The following is a 24,099-nucleotide window of genomic DNA, read 5'->3' as shown; positions in this document are numbered from 1 at the left end:
GCAACAGGTGGTCACACATTAGAGGACATTTACTCCAGAGAAATCCTTCTGATATTCCATCTCTCCTTTCAAACTCCTTCCCTCCCCCAGTACATGTCAGGTCTCATTGGCCAAAGCTTGTATCAAGGCTCCCTGACCCAGCTCTACAGTCTTGTATTGTGAACTCAGCATATTCTTTCTTTTTCCAAGTGTGTGCGAACAAGTACAGGTCTTCATGCAAATATTTCTGCCACCCTTTGTCAAAAAATTCAGCTCAGCTCTATATAAGTAGGTGCAGCATAACCGAAGGCCTCGACAATGAGTGACAAAGGGCAAGGAGTGTTACACGAATATTTCTCTTTGCACGTCAAAGGTCAAACAAACGAAATTTATATAAACTTTTCCACGAGAACAAATTTGAGAAAATCTAATGTTTACTTTCATTCAGATCACTCAATTCTGGTAACTTTTCTTTTGTAAATTAAGAAAAGTTGATTAATAGGGTTGTATCTCTGCGATTAAAACAACCCTTCAAGGAAGATTTCACTTTCATGAATTCACTTTCATGAATCAAAGAAAAACTAGACCACAGTTTGACAGCTTCGCAATGTTTAAAAAAAACAACTAGTTATCTTGTTGAATTTCTGTGGAAGAACCATTGCCTCATGCACATACATAACTACGACTTGGAGGCAGATCATTCCAAGCACCTGTATCAACAACTAAGTAAATAAATCTTGCCCTGACAAAATCTCGAAGGTCCTTAGAAGTTTGTAGAGGTCATATAAAGTTTAAACGAAACAACCCGTACCAGTGTCAGGCTTTTTACCCCAAGTATCAAAAGAACAACAGGTAAAATATGGAAACCCTTGAAACAAGAAGTGCCATACATGTGTTCCATATGAAAGAAATTAGGACACAAGGAAATTTATGAGCAGAGTAAAAAATGTTCATGCAATGCAGAAAATGTATTACTTTTCATATTTGTACTGTACGTGTGTGTTTAAAGTAATAGAATTATCACTTAGAAGTTTCAAATGTATTTTCTGTCAGTAAACAATATATTAGTAGAGCTACACATCAATTATAATTTCAGTTACGTAACACTTAAATCATAACAAGAAATGTGTGTCTGTTAATACAAGGTAAAAACAAGATAGCTCTTCCTCATCAAGCAGCAAGAACAGTCTAAAGTCTGATTGTAGTTTCAACTAAATAACACAGAAACTCAGAGGGAGAATGAGGAAAATACACTCTGTTGATTCAAATCCATTTTACATGCTAAAAATCAAGAATGAATGGGGTTCAAATGAGAATTAACCTGTCTTGCTCAGCTAACCGACCATATCCAAGAGTGATAGCTGATGTTTGTTTTTGTCCAAAACCCTGGTCCTTGCTGAGGGATGACCCTGCTCAAAGTTTTATTGGTCCTAAGAATCTGCAGCATTGATTAACCGATATATCAGCAAACCGGCAGTTTCCTACTAAACCTGTACCTCTTCTGCACTAACGTTCAATGGCATGCCTGCTCACTATAGGGAAAGCATGCAAATGAAGCACTCACTGTTCAGGAAGCCCAATTCAGTCCAGTACTAAATGATTCAGTTCTGCTTGGAGCAGGACAGCCAGCATGTCTTGCCAAAATTATTGGAAAGTCAGCACTTCCAACGCCAAAGTTCCTGTTCATGGGCCAACGTAGACTAGACAGATCAACACCATACATACTGGCAGTGGCAGGCAGTTCTGTGCTGTCCTCTGGTATATTTTCATGTTTCACTACTTCTGCCAAACTGACTACCCATTTCAAATTAGATTAGTGACAAACAAGAAAAGCAAGCTTTCAGTTCTAACTGTAACAACAATATTATTGTTATGAGAATAAGAGCAATTTAATACAGTGAAGTTGCTTCTCTACTGCCACAAAGCTGATTTTGTGTACCGTAACTGAACCCCAGACATACTGTATGAGCTGTTACACTGTGGTAAACCGCATATATCTTGTAAACTGAACAAAATTACTAAGTGTGATGTCGATATTTATTGTTTATTAGACACATTAACATATTCTGAGCTTTAAGATCTTTGAATCCTAAATAACCAAATAATCCTAATGTTTAGTGTGGACACATTCTGTTCTAGGATCAGGAGTTGGGTGATGCTTAAACCGTAACTGTAAACCAAGCAGTCATTTAAGCTTCTCAGATATCCAACTCATATAGGCGACAGCAAATATTAGAAATGACAGGCTACCTTACAAACAGGCTCTGTCCCTAGTTTTGTGTTTGCTCACGCAACAACTTAAACATTTAGAAATAGTGGGTGAATGTCTCGAATTCAGCACTAACTTAAAGAAACGTTCTCATCAGCATTTTTGCTCAACATTATATGTAACTCTTTCTTGAATGTTAACAGTTCGTTGAACAGGAACCCCAAAATGGGGTGATATTTACTACTTTAGTGATGAAATATCACCTTTCCTTCAAACTAAATTGACTTACTTTAACTGGTTTGTTCCAAATCCTCTGAGCAGACACGCCAATGTTACATGACCTCACCTGGCAAAGTTTTCTTGGTGCATATATAAATGATAGCACTGCTCAAAAATTAGCATGAGGTCCACCATGTTGCCAGACAGCCCTGTTATTTGTGTTATTCCAGGAGTTCTTTCATAAATGATGAGTGGGTTGTTGGTTCATGTGACTCACCACACGGGCTGCTCGCTCCTGAGATTCACACTTTCTGCAGAACCAAGGACCAGTGGGAACCTGCACGATACCATAGCAGGCTGTAGAGAGGAGAGGGAGACACAACAACAGCAAATGATGAGAGTTTGTGGATGTAGTGACAGTGAAGAAACCACGCAAGATGATACTTTATAATATTTTTTTCATATTATCTCCACTTCTGTTGTTTAATTTAGACCAAAACAAAAACCTGTGGCTACCTGGGGTGACTACTGTCCTATACAACATTTTTCTCTAACTGTACAGGATTCTGCTTTATTTCATGCTGCTGACAAATGACATACTTTCAGAACTTTAACTAATGGTCACGAATTGTTTACTCCCAACATCCATCATCAATGATGACTGGTTGATTTTAGTGCTACAACACATATAAAGATACCATATTCAAACATTCACAAGCTTTACCCCACCACACCCTCCCACATTCACACACAATGAAAGGAAAAGGGTCAAAGAATGGTCATCAGCTGCAGAAACAGTTGTAATTGAGAGAAGTGGAAGTTATATGTGGTGCATTCCTTACTTTCATATACATTAAAAAGGCCTGCAAAGCCCAAAAAGGTTTGCACTACATTAGCCAATAACAATTTATAAGACTGACTGCAAATTTTAAAAAAAACCACTTATGTAAACTTTAAATTACAATGTGATGTCACTGATGCTTACATGACTCCGACTTGAAATCCAGTACAGGTGGTGCTGCTTTATGAGTGGCAGCACTACCCTAAATAACCTACTTCTAAACATTGCCGGATTATCTCTGTCCAGATCACATAATCCATTGAAATAAACAGCTATAATCCAAAAACAGGTGACTTGACTGGTAGACAAATTATTATATGCTAGTTAGTTACACCAACCTGTAAACACAGCATAGCAGATTAATTTAAGGTTCTACAAGTAGTTTTGAGTTACGTTATTTTTGATTTTATGCTGATTTTTTTTTTTAAAAACTCACAGAAAAATAAAAATCAAAGATTGTCGTTTTACTCCATTTTATATCAGTTCAACACACAATCTTATGTTGGGAAACATCACAACAACATTCTGCATTAACACAGATTAACACACAAACATGTTACTGTACAATAAATAAGAATAAAAACATATAATACTGAGGTATAATTCCAATACAGTACGTTAAGCATAACTTGTAATTCACTGGATTGTTTTGAAATCAGATTAGTTAATGGTAAACTACTCTATAATTTAATCCTTGAGTAGAAGACGAAAACACAACAACAACCAGTCAGCTTTTGATGCTGACGATTTACTGCATAGTATATAGCATGTAGTGTGTAGTTGAGTTACAGCAGAAAAGGGGTAGAGGGGGTTATTGTCGGTGATTGTTGCCACTACTACTATCATCACTTGTCTTATGAGTTATTAGTCATAATAAAAAGTAAGATATCCAAGGTTCGAAGCACTGGAATGCTCAAATCTCTGAATGTTCGTAAGTTAAATGTTCATATCTTGAGGACTACCTCTAATGTCAACATCATCCAATTACTTTCAATTTTTATTTGTAGTCATGCTTGCCTATGCCATGCATCTTGACAACCTGACAGCTGTTGGCTGATAAATAGCTAATTTAGAACACAAAACGTGCCTTCCTTTCAGCTGGTACTCCACTCACTCAGGGAGTTTTGGAACACCATTATTGTTAGTTTAATGCTGAAGTTGTCTGACTAGTTGACAAGCCTGTGAGACAGGAACACACCAGCCTAGCAAAACTACCTATTCAACAGCTGGATTTATTCCATTCAAAATAATGGACTGACAGCTGATGTGCTTTCATTCAGGTCACAACCAGCTTGACTTTTAGCTCAAGCACTCTTGTTGGCCTCAGACTGTTTTTCAATGTAGTCAATTAGCTCTTTATGCTACATTTGTTTAACTAATGTTAGTTCTTTGAGCCTTTCACCTTTTACCAGACTGACTGGCAGCACATTGCCATAAACTTTAATCAATCACACCTATAACTGTGGCTCAGCGGCAGTGGGGTCTAAACATTGCGAAATAAACATTGAATTCTTGCAGTTTGCTGAAGGCAAGAACTTATAATTCTGTCAACTTGTACAGTACAGTAAGCCCTCGCTTGGTCACGCTTCAAGATGCATTGCTTCACTACATCGAAGATTTTAAGTGTGTGGTCACGTGATATCGTAAACGCATCCAGAAGTACGCTGTGTTCCGAGACTCACAGAATGCAGCGCACTTCCATGTATTAAAGAAACGCTTAATAGTGCTTTACAAAATCTATAAGAGTGGGAAAAGATACAGATAGAAGGTGGTTTAATATCAGTATGGGGAGGGTTCAGAAACTTTCAAATTACCGTAAATAATAGTTTGTCGCTATATCGCAGAATTTTGTTTTTCACGGGTGGTCCTGCAACACATCAACCACATGTGATGAGGGATTTCTGTATATACAGTTGTGTTCAAAATGATAGCAGTCCCACATCATGAGCAAGATAAACCACTGTTTGTATTAGAATTTCAACTTCTAAAGGAAGTTTCTAGAAGTTTTTGTAAAGGTATACAAAACCACCAGACCTGCTAGAAAAATAACAGTACTGAGTACAATGAGTGAGGTCATTGATTATGTAAAAATAAAAAATAAAAAAGTTGTATAATAGATGACCCTGATTTAAGAATTAAGGCAAGTGACGCGGCATTTGCTGGCTGTACATTTGTCCTTGAAAAACAGAGTAAAGTGAGTCATTCAAGACATCATTCATAGGAAGAGAGTTCATTGATCATGAATCTTATAAAAGAGGATAAAACCTATAAAGAAGTGCATAAAATTATAGGTTGTTCAGCTAAAATGTTATCAAATGCTTTACAATGGCACAGCAGTGGCAGAAACTACATGCCAAATGCAACATGTTCATGAGTGATAAACCCTCAAAACACCAATGGAAATGCCGTTGGGAGAAATTTAAGGTTCAGTTCAAAGTCACCTAAACAAGTTCACTGTACTGCGAGAAATTAAACCAAGCTGCTTCCAAATACTCCAACAAGCCACAGCTGCCCATATAATTAATCATCCAGAGACACCCAAGAATAATTAGTTAAACACACAATATTAACAAGTGTTCAGGTTTATGAACATTTTCTTTCTGGTTTGCTATCCAAAACACAGCAGATTTCAAAAGTTTATTTTCAAATATCCACAAAGATCAACTCATAATGGAATAAGGTAATACGCCACTTTATGATACACTTGATAATAATGTGAGAGTAATAATCCATAAAGGCATTGTTTTCTAGAAGTGGATTGCAACTCCACATGCAAACGTTTATCTGATAGTATGCTCTATAGATGTGTTCTGCTAAGGCCCAGTTAACATTGCAAAAACACTATAACACATTATTACGAAAAAAAATCACTGTAGAAATAGACTAAAATGCCTCTACATAGGTGAAGAGTTGCTGACTCTTACAGGTCTCACTGAGGGGCTAAATCCACAAGCTGCCAGCGTTCAGTGTAAACACTGAACGTCATCATCTGAGTCATCTGAACTGAACCCGTGGTTGGCAACACAACACTGACACATTACTAGAAGCTGAGTTGTCATTAGACGTCATTGTTTTGCTGCTGTAGGGATTCAAAATATAGGACAGCAAACATAAAATACTATACTTTATAGCTTTGTTTAACACTTATCATTAACTCTAATGCAATGTGTCAAACATTTTAGTGGAGAATGGGATTAATAAAATATTGTAGCATTGGGCTGGTGACTATATTAACACCACCCTGAACTACAAATGTGACATGACGTTACGACCCAGATGAGCAGCCTGTCCTGCTGTTAGCCTTGAGCCTGACCTCAGCTCGGCCTCGCTGGGGCGGAACTGATGGCTCCAAACGGAGCGCCTCATAACCTTGCAACCAGACCAGCTAGCCTGTAAGCTAACTGCTAAGTCTTAGCCGAATTAGGCGACACAGCTTACCTTGATGCACAGCGACGTTGCAGCCGTGTCCGTCACAATAGACTAGCGGGTTTTCCGCCCAGCCTCTTTCGTCTGAACAAACACAGCAGCCTCCGATCATCTCCTTCATATTACACGTCGAGAACTCGTCGTCCGCCGCTACACAACGCTCGCCGGAGACCATCTACGAAGAAAGCGAACATGCGGAAGAATATGATAGATACCCCGAAACGTTCGCTAGAGCCGCCCCTCTGTCCCGTGTTACTTCTCTTCGGGTCCCAGTCGATGAAATGTCATGTTTAAAACGTGTTTACGTCCCTTTCTGACACCGTATTATTTTTATTTTACCAAAATAGCCACTTCACGGCTCGACGATAACCAGGAGAGGGAGGGGGTAGATTTCATGGAGACAGGAAATACGTCATGACGTAAGTCTTGTGTGTGCGTGCACCCTGACAGGAAGTAAAAGACGGACGTGGTGAGGTTGAGTTCGAAACTTGGTTGCAAGAACAGAGTCTGACCATTGTTCCGAGCATGATGTCCAATGAATTGTGATTATTTTCTCCTCCACAATTCCATTTTGTTAATTTTAGTCCCAGCGAACTTTGGACCTGAAATGTTATGATGATCAAATAAGAAATAATTCATTTTGAAACAGAATATAAATTCTCTTTGTTTGATAGGAGGAAGCCTGTTTTGCCCATCCAATCAATTCTGTGATCTTTTATGCTTTGCAATACTATACTTTTATCATTTATGTATACACTGAATTTAAGACTGATAATTGAAAAAAATGCAACAATGATCAATTTTTTTGAGGAAATGTTTAATAAGCAGTTTATTATTTTCACTGTTAATAAGGTCAGGTGCCATGGTTACTTGCTATATTAGACTGACTCTATAGACTTAGTATGAAATGATTAAAAATTCTTAATTGAAAAATAAGAAAGTAATTGTACAACAAAATTGCACTACGTTTTGATGAGTGGGATAATGATACACTGTGCATTTATAGAGATTTTTTTTTATAAACATGTACTGTATGTATGCAACTAGACTGGTCACTGCCCCACTCTATACTACGTTTGTATACTGTTTACTCTGATACTGCTGTATCAGAGTAAACTAGATGTCAACAGCAGCTTTTTTCTTGTTTTTTTAAGTCAGCAAAAGCTGAATTGTTTAGGGATTTTATTAAACAAACAGTATCTCATAAATTTGCATTCATATTTTTATATATAATTACATATCTCAAAATCATGGAGTTGGGATATTTTCAAGTAAGTCAAATATCACATGTTTTTTCACATTTGAATTATTAAAAGAATGGAAAAGGTGACCACCTGTACCAATGGACTTAATAGCAATTTTAAAAGCATTTCATTGCAAAAAGGACATTTATCTTTAAAAATAAATATGCAAATTCCCACATTAGGCTGCATCTCAGATCTGTCAATATGCAGCTTTGTTTTGACAGCATCCCCATGCTGTTGCCAAGGATGCTCCAGAGCACACACACACTACTCCACTCCAGGCACTCAGCTGCTGCTTGCATCACTGATTCTTCTGAGCTAGCTCCCGCTCTTGGTTTCCAGAGAAACGTAATGACTTGCCAATAATGTGCAAGAGCACACGAGCGTCCTCCGTGTAATATGGTGAGTGAGAGGTCCCTGGGAGTGCCGGCCCATTGTTTGCTTTAATTTCAAATTGCTCAAATGCTCCAGTCGACACTGGGCTCTGCACTAAAAGGGGGCGCAGGAGGGTTGGGGAGCTGGGAAAAAGGAAAAAAATAGTGAATTGTGTGTGGCAGGGGAAAACCTATTAGAGCTGGAAAGAACAAAGGGAGGCGAGGGGGAGTGGGGGCGGGGGTGGAGGGGCCCATATAGCTACTGAAACACTGAAAATGGCAAATGATTTTTACAACTTACATTTTATTAATTCAAGGTGTGCTCAAATTATATATAATATTCTTCAGATTGTCAGAGAAGAATTGTCTCTGAGACAGGAAATTACCGTTACATAGTCTGAGGTGACCAGTTGTGACTGGAAGCAAAATATAGTCCTCAGAGCTTTTTATGTATACTATATTAGTTCTTCTACAGTTATTACCCAGAAGTCCTGTTATATGTTGTTAGAGCTTTGAAATTTACGACACTCAAGGTACGTGCACAATCATAATGCAAATATGGGCTACTAGCTCTTACAGTATGTGGCCCTTGGTCATCATCAGTTCCAAACCTATACCTGTGAAGTATATTCTGCATATGTCACTTGCACATAAGAGCAAAGATGAAAGAGATGAAATAAAAGCAAGACAAAAACCACAAAAATATTAAATTGCAAGTGTCATTTTATTTTACAATTTGCAAACAGTTAAGAGGACATTAAAAGGACAGTGAAATAAAGGTTAGATTTTCTGCAGTATGGTTGGTGGTATTCTTTCTTATTCTTGTGTGATTCAGTTTATAATGTATTGACCAATACACAACTTCACAACACTTGTATTATTAAGCCGGTCATGTTATGACAAATGAAGAATGGGGAATGTGCAGAATATACATGGAGGAAAAGAAACACTGGGAAAACGAGGACCTGCTCCCGCCGAACTACTCTATGAGCTGCATCTAAAATTACATTGTGTTGAGGCATTGTATACATAAAAGTTGGAAATATGTAACTGCCCTCGTGTTATTTATTTTGCCTTGTGGTTGCTGCTATTTACAGTCACCTCACTCAATCTCTGATGTATTTTCTTAACCTTTGTGATTCCTCAGAAAGAATCAGGAGTAAGAAATGCAATAAAAATACATCCATAACAAACTCAGACTCTTGTCCTTGAGTGTAAGTGTGCATGCATGCAATGCAGGAGAACACCACTCAAAAATAAAATAGTCCGTGGAGATGCATTCACAGACAACAAAGATTTATTTTGAAGCAATGTTCTCAAGCTGATGCCATACGCTTCTTTTTGAATGAGTTGTAAATTTATCAAGTTTAGATTGTAGATCATATAAACCAATTGAATAGATGAACATTGTACATGTGTGGTTTAAGAAAATATGTGTCTTCTGACATGTTTTATCAGTTTTTATACAAAGTCGCCTGGTATGTGAGTTTAGCCCAACGATTATTCTTTAAGCCAAGTTAAATAGAAACAAAGAAAACAGTGTTTTCCATACAAAGCAGAGAGTTGAGAGGACAGACATGCTCAAGTTCTTCATCCTTTCACTCCATCACTCTGCTTTATGAATACAACTGATACAGTATGTTTTTGTTCAAACTGTTCAGATACAGCAACCCCAGTAAATAATTTTTCAAGAGCTGCATATAGACAATAAGTGCAGAATACATAACTCAATGTGCCATTTGTACAGCATTTGCCATATGTAGGATTATTCTGTGCATCTGTATGGCTGTTTATGGTAAATAATATTTGCTTTAAAAGCTGCAATGGTTGTTGCAGTCTGTGCCTTACCACTTTGGGAACTAATAAAGAAACAGAAGTCAATAACTTCCTTTCAAAACCTGACAATTTAGTCAAATAGATAATTTTTACAATTTTTTTAACATACTCCAATAATAATTTCATCATTTTGTATGCAACTGAATGAATAACCGATATATTAGAATGCAACGCCTTAAAAAGTTGCTGACATGAACAGAAAAATGTGAACTTAACAGCCATAACTTTTCATCGATGGTCACGCTATTTTCTGTCCATCATCATTTACCTTTACGCTTCTCTTCGGTCTGCCGATGGGGCAAGGGCCCAGGAAAAAATAGTTCCAGCACTGCGGGGTGAAAGGTGAAAAGAACCCTCCCCCACCACTGTCCGCACACACTTCAGGCTCGGATTGCATGTAAAATCACATTCTCTCGGGATCGTTGGGGGGTGGAGAGGAATTCATTGTTTTGGCATGGGGCAGTGGGTTTCTGTCATAAAAACCCTGCGCTATCACAAGGGCCCGCACCAAGTGTCTCCATAAAAACCAACGCACAACAAATGACTTTGAGTTGGAGGAGCGATGAGTGAAAATAGGCGGTTTTGAAGCTGGCGTGAGCAAAAGGGTTTTTTTTTTTTTTAATAGGTTTGAACTTGTAAAAATGTATGAAAATCTACATAAACCTCCTTCACGAAACACTTCGCGATTGTACAGGTTTACTTAAAAATTTACAAGATCGTTAAATTGGCGGCTTTATATTCCGGAAAGAAAGAGTGCGCTGACGTTTCTAAATATTTCAATCCTGTCAAAAGTAGATTACTCGACAAATTTATGGAGCATTACTGGACATACGTGTCCCTGGTCATGTGTGTGTGTGTGTGTGTGTGTGCGTGCGTGCGCGCATATAACGTGAAACAGACATTAGTTGTAATTTAATGTGAAAATAGACGTTCTGTTTTTTTTTATTAATGTTTCACTTATATTTGCTGTGTCCCTGTGTGTCTACATATCCGTGCTGAACAGCTTTAGAGGCGTCCATTCTGTACTTCCGACCATGCCCATTCAAAGATGTAAGTTTATACATAAACAGACAATGTCCATGTGAAGAACTGAGTTCATAGTGCAACATTTGGTCGTCTGAAGCATTCCCTTTGTAACACCCGCACACTGCGGGCTGTTGTAAGAACCTCCGCCGTGCTTGCAGGTCTCTCTCCCGGCTACTCGGTCTCGTCTCCTCCCCTCCACTCTCGGCCGACATCCAGGCGTAGAAGTGCAGGGAATAAGAACCCTGTGGCATCTGGTGCATCACAAATCTTCATTACAACGAGCCGCCAATTTTAATATTTGAAAATATATGAATGCACGCATTTGTCTTTTATTCAGTAATTATTACTATATTATATTATTATTTCATATGGCCTTCAGTTACGTCCTTGGAATTAAATTAGATCTCTCATTTAAAAACATTCGTTCATAGAGTCAGTGTGAGACACTATCAAATATCTATAAATGAGAAACGTAGCTGGTATCACTTTGACTTAGGCAAAGTCAAAGTGATAAATAATTTTAAAAAAATACCCTCTATTTTAGAATTTAATATTGTTGTTTAAGTGGTGGAAATGTTTTTTAAGAGTACTACCACCACCAGTACTACTACTACTACATCTACTACTACTACAGTAACTGCTACTACTACTGCTATTATTACTACTACTACTACTACTACTACTACTACTACTAATAATAATAATAATAATAATAATAATAATAATAATAATAATAATAATCTCTGTGAAACCTCTTTAACTATATTTAAAGTTTTCGCATAATGTAACGATTTGATATCATTGAAAACCAAAGTGTTATGTGACCTCTAATGCAAAATCCAACACTGACAAACAACTGTGTACAGTTGTTTGTTACAGACTATGTGCAGTTCCTGTCTCCTGCCATTATACTGTATTCTGAAATACTTAATGATACATTTTAGAGAATATTTAGGTCTGCATGTTTCAGTCGTCCACATTCAAGTCACAACCTTTGGCTCAGTGGCACGTGATCAAGGATAAACAACAAGCACGTATTACATCAAACGTCAACAAAGGTTACAGAAAGAGCAAAACGTGCAATGGCCAGCACGTGAGATGAAACAAGCCTCAACTGTCTGATCCAGATTCTGATCGTGGCTCTGGTATCTGAGTTTTTCCCCCAGGGATCCGAATCCCAACAAGCGGCCCCTTCTTTTACTTCACTAAACTGCACGCATGTCAAACATATTAATACTGTCATCCAGAATGAACACGGGAACAGCAAGTTCTGCAGGAACCAGAGTGAGAGTGGCTTAACGCATAGTGTTTGATTGCACTTAACGCGCTGAGAATGCATGTCATCTGACCCATAGGTGTAGTGAAGTCAACTGATTAAGTGATTGTGACGTCCAGGACACAAATATTTACTGAAAACGAAGAACACACAAAAACACAGACTTGTTTCATCTGCAACTCATCGGTCAGTTAAACGTTTTACAGCATTCTCTTGTTTGGCAAATAAATTCTATTATACTTTTTCACAGCATATACTTCCACAGCATTTAAATACTTTTACAATTTTATGCTGGAAAGGACGTTCGCAGTGATGTTAGCTCTTTAAAGTTGGCTTATTGGTCTATGAAAAAGAGAAGTTCTCATAAACATGGAGAAATTTCAAAATGCAATACTATGGACCTAAATTTCCAAACTGCTCGCAATAGACACTTCAACTGACCGTGTTCTGCTGAAATATTGCGTGAATTTTGTAGATATGATTCTTTAATATTTATAGGGGCTTTAATAACAACGCCTACATATACAGCACACTTTTTTTTTAATGTAACACTAATGTAATATCAGTGCATTTGAGCATACAGTGAATAATCTGTAAATAGGATTAACATTGGAGAGGAGATGATCATTACCGGATACAGTTTGACCCCATCGTGCACAGGAACAGGCCAGAAGAGCATAATGCAGTGAGAATTGAAAAATAAGGCTCTAGGGTGAAACACAATACCAAATCCGTACAACCTTTAATGGGCATACCGTAATTCAAACATAATGCACAGTCATATTGTTTGGACAACGACAGCGCGTCAATGTGTGCGAGTACGCGTACGCGCACCCAGATGCCTGAGTGAGCGCGCAAGCGCTTGCGTGCGTATAACGCAAATAATCGCGTGCATACAACGTGTGAAATAATAGCGGTGTGTGTGTGTGTGTGTGTGTGTGTGTGTGTGTGTGTGTGTGTGTGTGTGTGTGTGTGTGTGTGTGTGTGTGTGTGTGTGTGTTTGTTGTTAGTGGAGCGTGCATGGGTATTACACACAGGCGTTCACAAAATGAGACAAAGACTTCCAAGAAATAAAATAGACCCGGTAGGTTCACTAAACTCCTGTTCATATTCATATTCCCCCCAATTTATATACATTTATACTGTGTGCGTGTGTGTGTGTGTGTGTGTGTGTGTGTGTGTGTGTGTGTGTGTGTGTGTGTGTGTGTGTGTGTGTGTGTGTGTGTGTAAAGGTCGATTATATACAGTATATGTATATATGTAAAGGTCGAAATTTAATGGAATGACAATCTCCGCTGGATTATTTAAATGGATAAAGCTTTGACTGGAAACTTCAGGGAAATGCAACAGTGATTTCGCAGTTTTTGCAAACCCAATCAGTGTTGATTTTTTTTTTTTTTTTACACCGGTTCAAAGTAGGCGATATTTTATCGGGGGCAGTCGCTTTAGCATGACTTAAAATTCCCTATAACATAACAATTGCGTGCGTAAATGCACAGGTTGTTAGTCGTGCTATACACCCTGGTTTTCAACGCGTGCCAAATAATCTGTACGCCCTTCACACACTCTCTCTCTCAAACACACACACGCACACATACACACACGCGCGCGCGCACACACACACACACACACCACACACACACACTAGGGGAAGGTACCTAAAAACAATTGGAAATGCTAATGTTTTATGGATTTATTAAGGTACCAGACAAATGAATATCCTGGTAGGCTTAAGTAGTCTGAACAACTATTGTAAGATAAGTAGGTCAGTCTACCTTCAACAATGAAATCAAATGGAGAAGAATCTAAAGCCAACAAAAGCAGATGAGTTGAGTACTGAAGGGCAGCGGACTAAACGCGGAGCAACTCTCCCTGCGTAAAAGGCAAATGTCTTTGTTTAAGCTGCGCTGCGCTTGCATACACCAACCCGTGAAAAAATGCCACATGTAGTCATTTTACCAGCACACAGTCGATTCCAAAAGACTACCGCGGCAACGTGCATTTTGATGTGGACTGAAAGGGAATAGCACTACCTGTATATATTCCTGTTTTATCGTGACACTGCGCCGGCTCAGGTCATCTATTGTGGCTTGATTTTGGACTGAATTTAATTCAGTCACTGGAATATTAACTTGTCAGTGTAACTCAATTTACTCAAACCGCAGAAGTATACGTAAACTATTGTGGGGCCTAATTGTAGGGTGTGGGAGGGGATGGGAATGGAATATCCATTTTTATTGCATCACCTGTCAGCGGCGTCCAATGGGCGTAGACTCCGAGGGCATTAATTGATGAAGGTGTCTCCAGACTATAGCGCACCTCCCCTCTCTGTCATTTTATTTGTGGCTCAACCAGCAGGCAGAATAGCAGCTGCATTATAGCTCTTATTCCGTTTCTCTCTGTCTCGGACTCTCTCTCTCTTTCTCCCTCCCCTCCATCCTCACAACTCCCTTTCCCTCCCTCTCTCCCTCCCTCTCTCTTCTCGCTATTTTATCCCTCTGGCTGAGGCAGTGGTGTACACCTACCCCTCGTCCTGCTGCCGTCCAGAGGGGAGTGGAGCCGGCAGAGGCAGGTAGCAGCAGCCCCGGCTTGGTGGACGTATCCGCCGCATTCCTCCACCATGCCGGACCTGGGCAAGAGGAGACGAGTGGATGCTGTCGTCTCATCCGACCTCATAGACACCGGCAGCTCCATTTAACTCTGCATGTCAAAGTTTGCATTTTCATGACGCAGCAGCAGGAGTGTGGATGGATTAAATCTATGGGCAGGATGCCTTGAGGTCGCCAATCCATGTGATTTAGAGGTAAATCCATTAAATACTGAGTAACTACATGGATTAAAAAATTGAGGAGAAATAAAACATGGGAGACCTGGAGTGTGGCTTTGAGGAAATGCAGGGAGTCAGACTGGGATACCTGCTCATCAAAGGCAAGCAAATGTTTGCTTTGTCTCAGGTCTTCACCGACCTCCTGAAGAACATCCCCCGGACCACGGTGCACAAGCGCATGGATTACCTAAAGGTGAAAAAGCACCACTGCGACCTGGAGGAGCTGAGGAAGCTCAAAGCAATAAACTCTATAGCTTTCCATGCAGCTAAATGCACTCTCATATCGCGGGAGGACGTGGAGGCTCTGTATTTTTCCTGCAAGACCGAACGGGTGTTGAAGTCCAACAAAAGGAAAGCGAAAGCGGTGTGTTCCCTCGGGAACCAGAGCGCATCCCAGGGGCTTCTCCGTGCCGACGCCGAGTTATGGAAGGAAAAAGTTTGGTTTAGTTTGCAAGGCGTCCCAGAGACTCTCACACTTCACAACAAAACGGTCAAAAGGACAGAGACGACTCCTCGGCTTACCGACTCCAATCTACCTCAATTTTACCACAAAACCCACGGACGAGAATGCCGAACAGCGACTAAGTTCAGTCACAAACACTTCAAAAACTATGAAACAGCAAAAATAACAGGGAATCGCGTTACTTTGAGCCAAAGGCACACGTTTTTCCGGAGCGCGGTGAGCCGGCAGCCGGTGGCGCTTCAGTCCGCCATAGCTGCTCAGTCCAGGCTGTCGCGCACAGCCGGCGACCTCCTTCACAAAAGGAAGAGGAGGCGCGATGGGGGCGGCGGCAGGGACGGCGTGAGGCACTCGTGGAGCAGGAGCAGACACACACACCACCACACACCACCGGTACTACTGGTGCAACCCAAATCACCCGGCGATCACAGGACTTCTTTTGGTGCTTTCCATATCAATTCGGATTTCTATCTGGACGCCAGACCTCATCATCATCATCACCACCATCATCATCACCACCATCACGAGTCCACTTTCCTAGAGAGTTACAGCAGCGACACCGAGTCCAGCACCTATTCAGACCGGGCTTATCCGGATTCGGATTTTGGATCCGGCTTCTCCACCACAACCACCAAGTCTGGGAGCTCCGAGGAGGAAGAGGATGACGAAGATGACACGCAGTCGGAGAGTTCAGAGGTCAGTTCAGACGAAGAGGAGAGCTCCTCGGAGTCCGACTCCAGCTCCGTTTCTAGCCGTGTCTCTATTCAGAGCATCCGATTCAGACGGGCCAGGGTCGGTTCTGTGGCCAAAACTCTCCCCACCGTCACCAAACCCCCCTTGGTCCTGCAGCCCACGTTTCACTACAACCAGCAGCTTTTAGAGAATCAAACCAGGATATCAGGAGACGGTGCTACTTTACAGACAGATGAAAGGCGTCAGAATTGTGAATTTATATGCACTGAAACTAAGAAAGACGCACGATCTTCAGAGGCACAAAAATTCCACTCGCTTGTTGGGGGGGAAACATTTTTCACGAGGGAAACGGCGTTTGAGGCCAATTTAAACAGGATTGATCCCGTGGATGAGCTGGCCCCTTATTCACCAGGACCTAAACTGAATAAGGTCTTTCACCTCTCCCGCAGGACGCACGGGCACCCCACTACGTGCCCCGTGGGACTGAACCCACAGTATGACCACGAGCAGATCCCCAAATGTACAGACAAAAGGGACACGAAAGCCATCAACCTAAAACTACCCCCTCCGCTGAAAAAAATAAAGACTGAGGCGGAAGAGTTTTCTCTCTCCTCAGCCCCCCACTCTGATAGTGACAGGACAGCCAGGACACCACCCTTCAACCTCTACAATGTGAAAGTTAAAGTGGAGGAAAGCTGTGATGAATATGAATACCAGTTCCAGGCCGCTGCAGTCAAATGTAAAGGAGATAAGACAGAGAGGAGCAGTGGACAATATCCCTGCGGAGCCATTAAACAGGGGGACTTTTTCAGCAGCGGGAGTAAAGCCGCAGAGAAGAGCCCGGATGTGGTCCCCAGGTCCCCCTGTGGTCCTCAGGAATGCACACAGGACACCCCTTGTATCGACGAGGAGGGAGAACTCGGGAACAAAAACTGCAGGGCTCTGGTGCCAGGGAATAAGACACCCCGAGTTTCCAGGACGCGCGTAAAACTAAACGCACGCAGGGTAAAAAAGGCTGCCTCTACTTCTTCCTCCTCCTCCTCTTCGTCCTCCTCCTCCTGTTCTTCTCGTCCCGTGGGCTGCGAGGAGGTATCCACTGACGACTTACCGAGCAGACGCAAACGCGCCGTAGCTTCGCCTCCAAAAACGACTTTCAGTCTGATGGCAAATTTCCCATCCCCTCCGTCGCTTGTTGTTGGCACCGACGGGGATTTGTGTCCTGCTTACACCCTGAACGCGCTGAGGGGCCCCGGGCCTCCCCCTCCGTCCCACCCCGTGTGGAGGTGGCAGCCAGGCGGCCAGATTCTCCCTCCCCCACACGTTCAGAGAACAAGGAAATACCGAGCTGGGTTTTGACTCCAATAAATCGTCGGCCGTGTTATTCTCCAACCTAACCACAGCCGGAGTCTTAACGTGAGCTCTGCGGATTACTCACAAGTTTAAAGATGTTTATTATCACTATTATTTTTCCCCAATTTTGTATGTGTTTACATTCCGCTTTGTTTTGAAGTTTTGATCGAGGAAAACCCACGAATCCCCCACTCAGCAGACGGCCACAGGACTGTGATACACTGCTCGTGGATTCACGCTTAAAAACTTTTAAATAAGATGTCAGTCTTCAGCAATATGCTAGACCCTCAGTGTTGTTTCCTCGTTAGTTCTCCGTTTTGTGCCCCCCCCCCCCCCCCCCCCGACCTGTTGGATTGTACGGTGCGGGGGTTTCAGTGGATTGTGCTTTGTCTGGAGGAGGAATCACTCACTGAGATGAAGGTGCTATTATTCTGGGACTTACATAAAGTCTGATTTTGTAAATCATAAAGATAATCAGGGTTTCCCATTCTGTGCCACTTGGTATATTTTATATACCAAAGAAAGGTTTCTTTATATCACTCTAACCAGCTTTGCCATAGTAGCCCATGTGTGTGTTCAATTTCAGATAATTGCTGAAAAATCTATATTAACTCACAGTTAAGCCTTTACTAGATTTGGTGGGAATGTATTCCTGGTGGTTGTGAGGTTAAATCCCTGTGATCTGGTTTTCTTGTTTGCATTTCCTGGTTTGCAAATGCGTAATCGTGCGTAAACGTGAACCCAGACGCAACGCAGGCCTTACTGTATGTACAGACAATCAAATAATAATAATAATAAGGCGCCAAGCTTCGTGGCAGTTAGGTTCCACTGTACACACATATGCTCGTCCTCATTTGTCAGCTTGACGTCCGAACATGCGTAACATTATTTGCGCCGTGAGCAGCGCTGATTTGCGTTTGGAGCAGGAACACGAGTGAGGAAATCATTGTCCAACAATGTCTAGGAGAGGCTGATGCTGGAGGTGTGATTCAAGATCCAAGACAGAGTGACAACCCTCATCGCTTTCAACTCTGAAACAATGCGACAGAGCACAAGAGACAGGCTTGAATGTGTTGCACTTCGATGCTGACCATCCTGTGAGATGCTGGTTAAAAAAAAAAATAAAAAAAAAAAACACAGCGAGAGATGAGATCCATTTGAATACAGACACAAAAGCCCAACTGCATTAATTTGAATGTTATTTGAATATTTAGGCTTCAACCATATGTGTTTCTAACCATGCAATTTTCTAATTGGTAATAGAATATGCAAATACCTTCGAAGGCACTCTTCATTATTTAATGCTTTTGCTGTCAGATACCATTTTATGATTGGATGTATTTTTTACTGAAGATACCAAAATACTAGCTTTTAAAACATTTGCCATATTTTCATCAATTTTAGGATTTTGAAAATGATTGCCCAGTGAGAGCACCACAACATGTGTTACATTTATTCCCTAAATTTAGTGCTGACACCTTTGCAACAGACGTTTGCACCGACATGTACATACTCTAAGTAGACCTCTAGATTTTTTTTCACGTCACAGTGGGACGATCTCTGCTAATTGGCAGCTCTGTGCGCCAAAGAGAGGCCCAGGCTTATGGCAAGTCTGATCACAACAAACCTAAAGCCTGTGAATGATGTCAGCGTCCCACACAAGCACAGCAAAGGCTGCATTCATGCTGAGGATTGTAGAAACTATTTAATGGGTAAATGTAAAAAAAAAAAAAAAGGGGGGGGGGGCATGTGAGTTTCCCTCCGCCTAAATCAGCGTGGATAGATGTTTAGCCATGTTTATTAAAGCGCTACACCGCAACCCATCTCACCATGGGCCTTATGTCATGGGCTGAGAGGGACAATTCAAGCTTGAACTTATACTGCCAGCCTGTCCCCTTTCAGTTACGACACAACGTGGTGCTGGGGGAGGCTCGCAGCAAGGCGGAGGGGTTGCACAAGGTTTGAGATGGGGGGGGGGGGTTGCTGTGTTTCCAGAGCAAAGCCTTCGACCTTTAATCCGCATGTCAAAAGCATAGGCTGCACCGCAGAAGAGGAGGAGGAAGAGGAATAGCCTGTACCCAAAGCTATGCGGGTTTGCGGCCGTGACGCACCAGCCTTCTCTCACAATGCACGACCCAGGGACGGGGATGGGGGTAACGGCCTGCAGGGAGGGCCTCCGGCGTTAAGACAAATAGCTCTCTGACAGTGACGCTATCAGTGTAAACAAATGCGTCGTGCAGCAGCTTGAGGCTGCATGCGCTCTCCCCCATCTCCTCTTCCCCATTTCCCTCGCCCTCCTCTATCACTCGGTTCCTGCAATGGTCTGCAATACTTGAGGTCAGGTTGTTGACATGGAATTTGAAGTCACTGGTTGTTTATACAAAATTGAATATTTATTTTTGTGAATTTTCTGGTTTTCTTGTACATTGTTTTTTTTCCTCTGTTGTGAATATATATATATATATATATATATATATATATATATATATATATATATATATATATATATATATATATATATATATATATATATATATATATATATATATAACTGCACTCGAAATGGAAACTTGAATGGTGGATTTCTGAAGCACTTTGCCTTTCTTTTTTAATTATGAAGCATTCATTAAACGAGTGAAATGATCAAACTTTCTCTTTTCAATGGACGAGTCCTGTTTTATCAAGTTTGTTGAATTTAGTTATTGGTGGAGAAATTTTAGTTGCGCGTAAAGAGGGTTATGAAAACAAGTAGAAGACAAAGTTTTTAAACTTACGTTTTATTCTTACACACCAGAACGCTCTCTCTGTATCCCGCTTTAGTTTATAAATGTTCCCAGCCTTTCAATTTTCTCTGTAACTTGAGTAATTTCTTAAACGTTTAAATGCGTTTAGGGAGAATTAGGCACATCCACCCTCCGGGTAAATAGCAGATAAAGTTTTATTGCTGATGGAAAGCGGTGTCATATTTAAAGGAAACAGACCTCAAAAATAGATGTACAATCGTGCTTATCTTTATTGTGAGTAGATCAACCTAACAATAGATGACTAATGGTAAATATCCCGCAAAGCTGGCTGGACACTTATGTATTCCGTTTGCTTAAACAAAGAATCTCAAAGGGCTGCATGACGGAAGACGTGGTAGGCCTGCGGAACCTGCAATAATAACAAGAGGCAAACCGCAGACATTTCGGCATGCAGGCATTTCCAACCACTGCACATGAGGTGGTGCGACCCTACGGGTTTGAATGCATGAAGTCTCTATAAGCCGCTCCAAACAACAACATGAACAATGATTGACTGTATAGCACGAGGAGCGTGTGCGCAGAGGACGCCAGTTTGACTACTAAAATTATTTACTTCCATCAAATCCTGCAGAAATATCACTTTAATATCGCGACGTTTTCCTCAAGCAGTACAAGTGAACTTGTTTGAGAGGCTGTCGGACTTCCACAACCGTGCGTGTGCAGCAACGCGCAACTTTTCCAAGAAGCTTTGACCAGACTTGCCCTTCGCTCCATCTGCCATGTTTGACGTGATGTTTCCCTGATTAATGGGACTCTGCGGTATACAGTCCAGCTCCAGTCCCTGAGGTTGATAAAGGGAGTCAGACCTTGCAGGCTGTCTGGTCCTGGCAGGGCTGCTGCTGCTGCCGGAGCCTGGAGGGGCCACAGAGAGCAGAGACGGGCCATTATGCTGCCCTGGCGTTCAGGCAGAAATTCCACTGCGGATTGGGAATCAGTAGGCTGTAAAAAACAAAAGCAATACGCGGAAAAATAACGAAAGTACCCGAAAAAAAAATTTGGATTCAGTATGAAAAATATAGTGCTGTCTACATTGCGCAGCTAATTGCACTAAAATTTTATTTGATGCTGATTGCGCGCTCGGGAAACGGAGTTATGGGTAATTGTGACAGACGCACGCTGCGTTAGGGTCAGCACTATATTGATCCCTTAGACAATTACATACAAGGAGACCCATAAAACGTGTCAGGACGTTTTTATGTTGAATCTCAGCTGTGAAGGATCTGCCTGTCACTCTCCTCTTCACACAAGGTCACAAACGGGCTCATAAGATTTAGTGTAAAATATAGATGAACAAATCATTTATCTAGACATTTTGGGGCCGTGGGGAGGATTTCTAAAATAAAAATTCGTGTTTATTGTAACAGCCTTTTATTATTCCCACAATTACGCTATCCCCTCTCTTTCTCCTTTGTGTGAATTTGTTAGGAAACAGAAGAGCCCACTTAAACTAGATGACGACTTAAAAAGCTTTGCTGTATAAAGGTGAAGTCTGACAACAAATGCACTCTGCTTTCCTACTGTAGATCTCTGGAAGAAATAACAAAAAAATAAAATAAAATAAAAATAGGCTGAAAGAAAGCATGACGAATCCAGGAGAGGGTTCAGGCCGAGATGAATGCGCAAGTACAGTGACTAAATAGAAATACATCAGCTCCTTCTAACCTATGAATTCTTAAACAATTGTACAAAGGGGGGAAAAACCGCACACAATCAATGTGTGCGCGTATTGGCTTACGTGTTCTCTAGAGGCTATGAATTCAATAGTCACCCAACTGTGTGATGTTGATTGAGGGGGTAGGGGTAAGTAACATTTAAGTTATTCAGTCTTATTCTATCATTTCAAAATAAAGGTGCTTAATTCTGATGGAACACCGCGAGAAGTTTAAGTGTGAGCACGGCATGTTTAACAAGAGCAGAATAGATCATCTGTGTGACTCCTGCTTTTCCCTATTTTACACAAACTACAGAACTCTGAGAAATGTACGCTACAATAAATACATCGTCAAAACGCTCCATGTAGCGTTTATTGGAAGTCAAACTAAAGTTAATCAGACATCCATGACGTAAATAGAGAGAAACTAAATAAAAACTTTTTGTCGTGTCATCTCCATCAATCAGTATCCAACATTAAACATTTTAACTGGAACCATATTTATTGGTCTGACTGCAGCCTCCATCGCCATTATCGTGGAACAACAAGGAGGAAACAGCGCAGCCTCTGCCAGCATCCTGCAGCCCGGACGCGGGACCCGTGGGGGAGGACGACAGCCTGCGTGACGGGAACAGCGCGGCTGCTGCAGCTCCTTCTTCTCCCTGCTCCGGACATGTCGAATATCAGCCTAAAAGTGATGCTGCATGGGTTAGTCAATCATGGAAAAAAAAAAAAAACTAAATAAAAATGAAATGCTTTAACTACATATTGTGTTACACCCTAACCTGTATTATTATTATTATTATTATTATTATTATTATTATTATTATTATTATTATTATTTTTATTTTTATTTTTATTTTTATTTTTATTTTTATTTTTATTTTTATTTTTATTTTTATTTTTATTTTTATTATTATTATTATTTTTATTTTTATTTTTATTATTATCATTCAGACCAGAGAGCTGATGCCGTCCAGGGAGACTGCTTTGGGGGAGGAAGGGGAAAAGCAGCACCAGAGGGCTTCTGCTCGGTCATGGAGCTCAACTCCATTTGTAAAGGCTTTTCTCCGGACGGGATTCAGGCAGATGAAGCCTGAAGTTGAAAGGAGCAGCAGACCGGAGCAACTTTTAAAGTACAAATGAACAGTCCCGGTTCGATGACGTACATCAGGCTTGTTTAGACCGTCACAATGAGTCACAGGAAGTTATTTACCGGATAACCACGTTAAATCCTCTCGTTTAGGCTGCAATCCTGCATTAACATGTTGAACTGCGTATAATTCATCATGTTCGTCTTTAAAGCTTCATTAATTGATTGTTCATCTGCAGATGAAACTTTAAAGATGTCCACAAAACGACTCATTACATATGAATACAACAACTTGCTTTTCAACTGCTACAATTCATACTAAACTGAGCTTCACGCTTTGTCAGGTCTGATTGTTTAATGAGACAAAATTTTTTTTTTTTTTCCTGTAGGAAATCAGATTGTAGATTCAAATGGCAACAGACAACAACTGTGGATTTGCTATAAAATAAAATTAGAAACCTTTGTCAAAAGAGAAATTTTTTTTTGGGTGACCCACATTTAGATGAAGTTTGAGTATGAGTTTGAATATTTTTTTTTTAAAATCCCATAATATAAGTGTGAGTGAAAATAAACCATGTGTGCAGGTTTCGCCAGACATTATTATTATTATTATTATTATTATTATTATTATTATTATTATTATTATTATTATTATTATTATTATTATTATTATTATTATTATTATTATTATTATTGTAGTGGTAATTAGTTGTCTGTTAGTGTGTGTGTGTGTGTGTGTGTGTGTGTGTGTGTGTGTGTGTGTGTGTGTGTGTGTGTGTGTGTGTGTGTGT

The 24,099-nt window shown here is 40.7% G+C and overlaps 3 protein-coding genes across 4 annotated transcripts in view; 2 read left to right on the top strand and 1 right to left on the bottom strand.

Moving 5' to 3' along the window:
- mllt10 (MLLT10 histone lysine methyltransferase DOT1L cofactor) overlaps positions 1-7,064 on the bottom strand; it is a 43,636-nt gene extending 36,572 nt beyond the window's left edge. For both annotated transcript variants that reach the window (XM_068304091.1, XM_068304092.1), the window contains exons 1-2: positions 6,687-7,064; positions 2,685-2,764 (exon numbers count right to left, since the gene is read on the bottom strand). In XM_068304091.1, coding sequence (XP_068160192.1) covers positions 2,685-2,764; positions 6,687-6,849 — 243 coding nt within the window. In that variant the 5' untranslated portion in view covers positions 6,850-7,064. The remainder of the gene's footprint in view (positions 1-2,684; positions 2,765-6,686) is intronic.
- A 4,849-nt stretch (positions 7,065-11,913) lies between these two features.
- skida1 (SKI/DACH domain containing 1) lies at positions 11,914-22,863 on the top strand. Its single transcript, XM_068304505.1, has 2 exons — positions 11,914-17,823; positions 22,735-22,863. Exon 1 carries the CDS (start codon positions 15,292-15,294, stop codon positions 17,764-17,766), a length of 2,475 nt encoding a protein of 824 aa, XP_068160606.1. The 5' UTR covers positions 11,914-15,291; the 3' UTR covers positions 17,767-17,823; positions 22,735-22,863.
- The window catches only part of LOC137587898 (polycystin-1-like protein 1), a 31,616-nt gene continuing 27,107 nt past the window's right edge, over positions 19,591-24,099 (top strand). Inside the window, exons 1-2 of the mRNA XM_068304580.1 lie at positions 19,591-19,719; positions 22,735-22,923. Of these exons, the coding sequence (XP_068160681.1) occupies positions 19,591-19,719; positions 22,735-22,923 (318 nt within the window). The remainder of the gene's footprint in view (positions 19,720-22,734; positions 22,924-24,099) is intronic.

This window comes from Antennarius striatus, chromosome 20, assembly GCF_040054535.1.
Source record: "Antennarius striatus isolate MH-2024 chromosome 20, ASM4005453v1, whole genome shotgun sequence".
Taxonomy (NCBI): Eukaryota; Metazoa; Chordata; class Actinopteri; order Lophiiformes; family Antennariidae; genus Antennarius; species Antennarius striatus.
The sequence above is the reverse complement of the archived record's forward strand: the minus strand, read 5'-3'. Positions and strand labels throughout refer to the sequence as shown.

Excerpts from the sequence above, each read along its gene's own strand:
- skida1 (XM_068304505.1), top strand. The coding sequence starts at position 15,292 with ATGGGAGACCTGGAGTGTGGCTTTGAGGAAATGCAGGGAGTCAGACTG.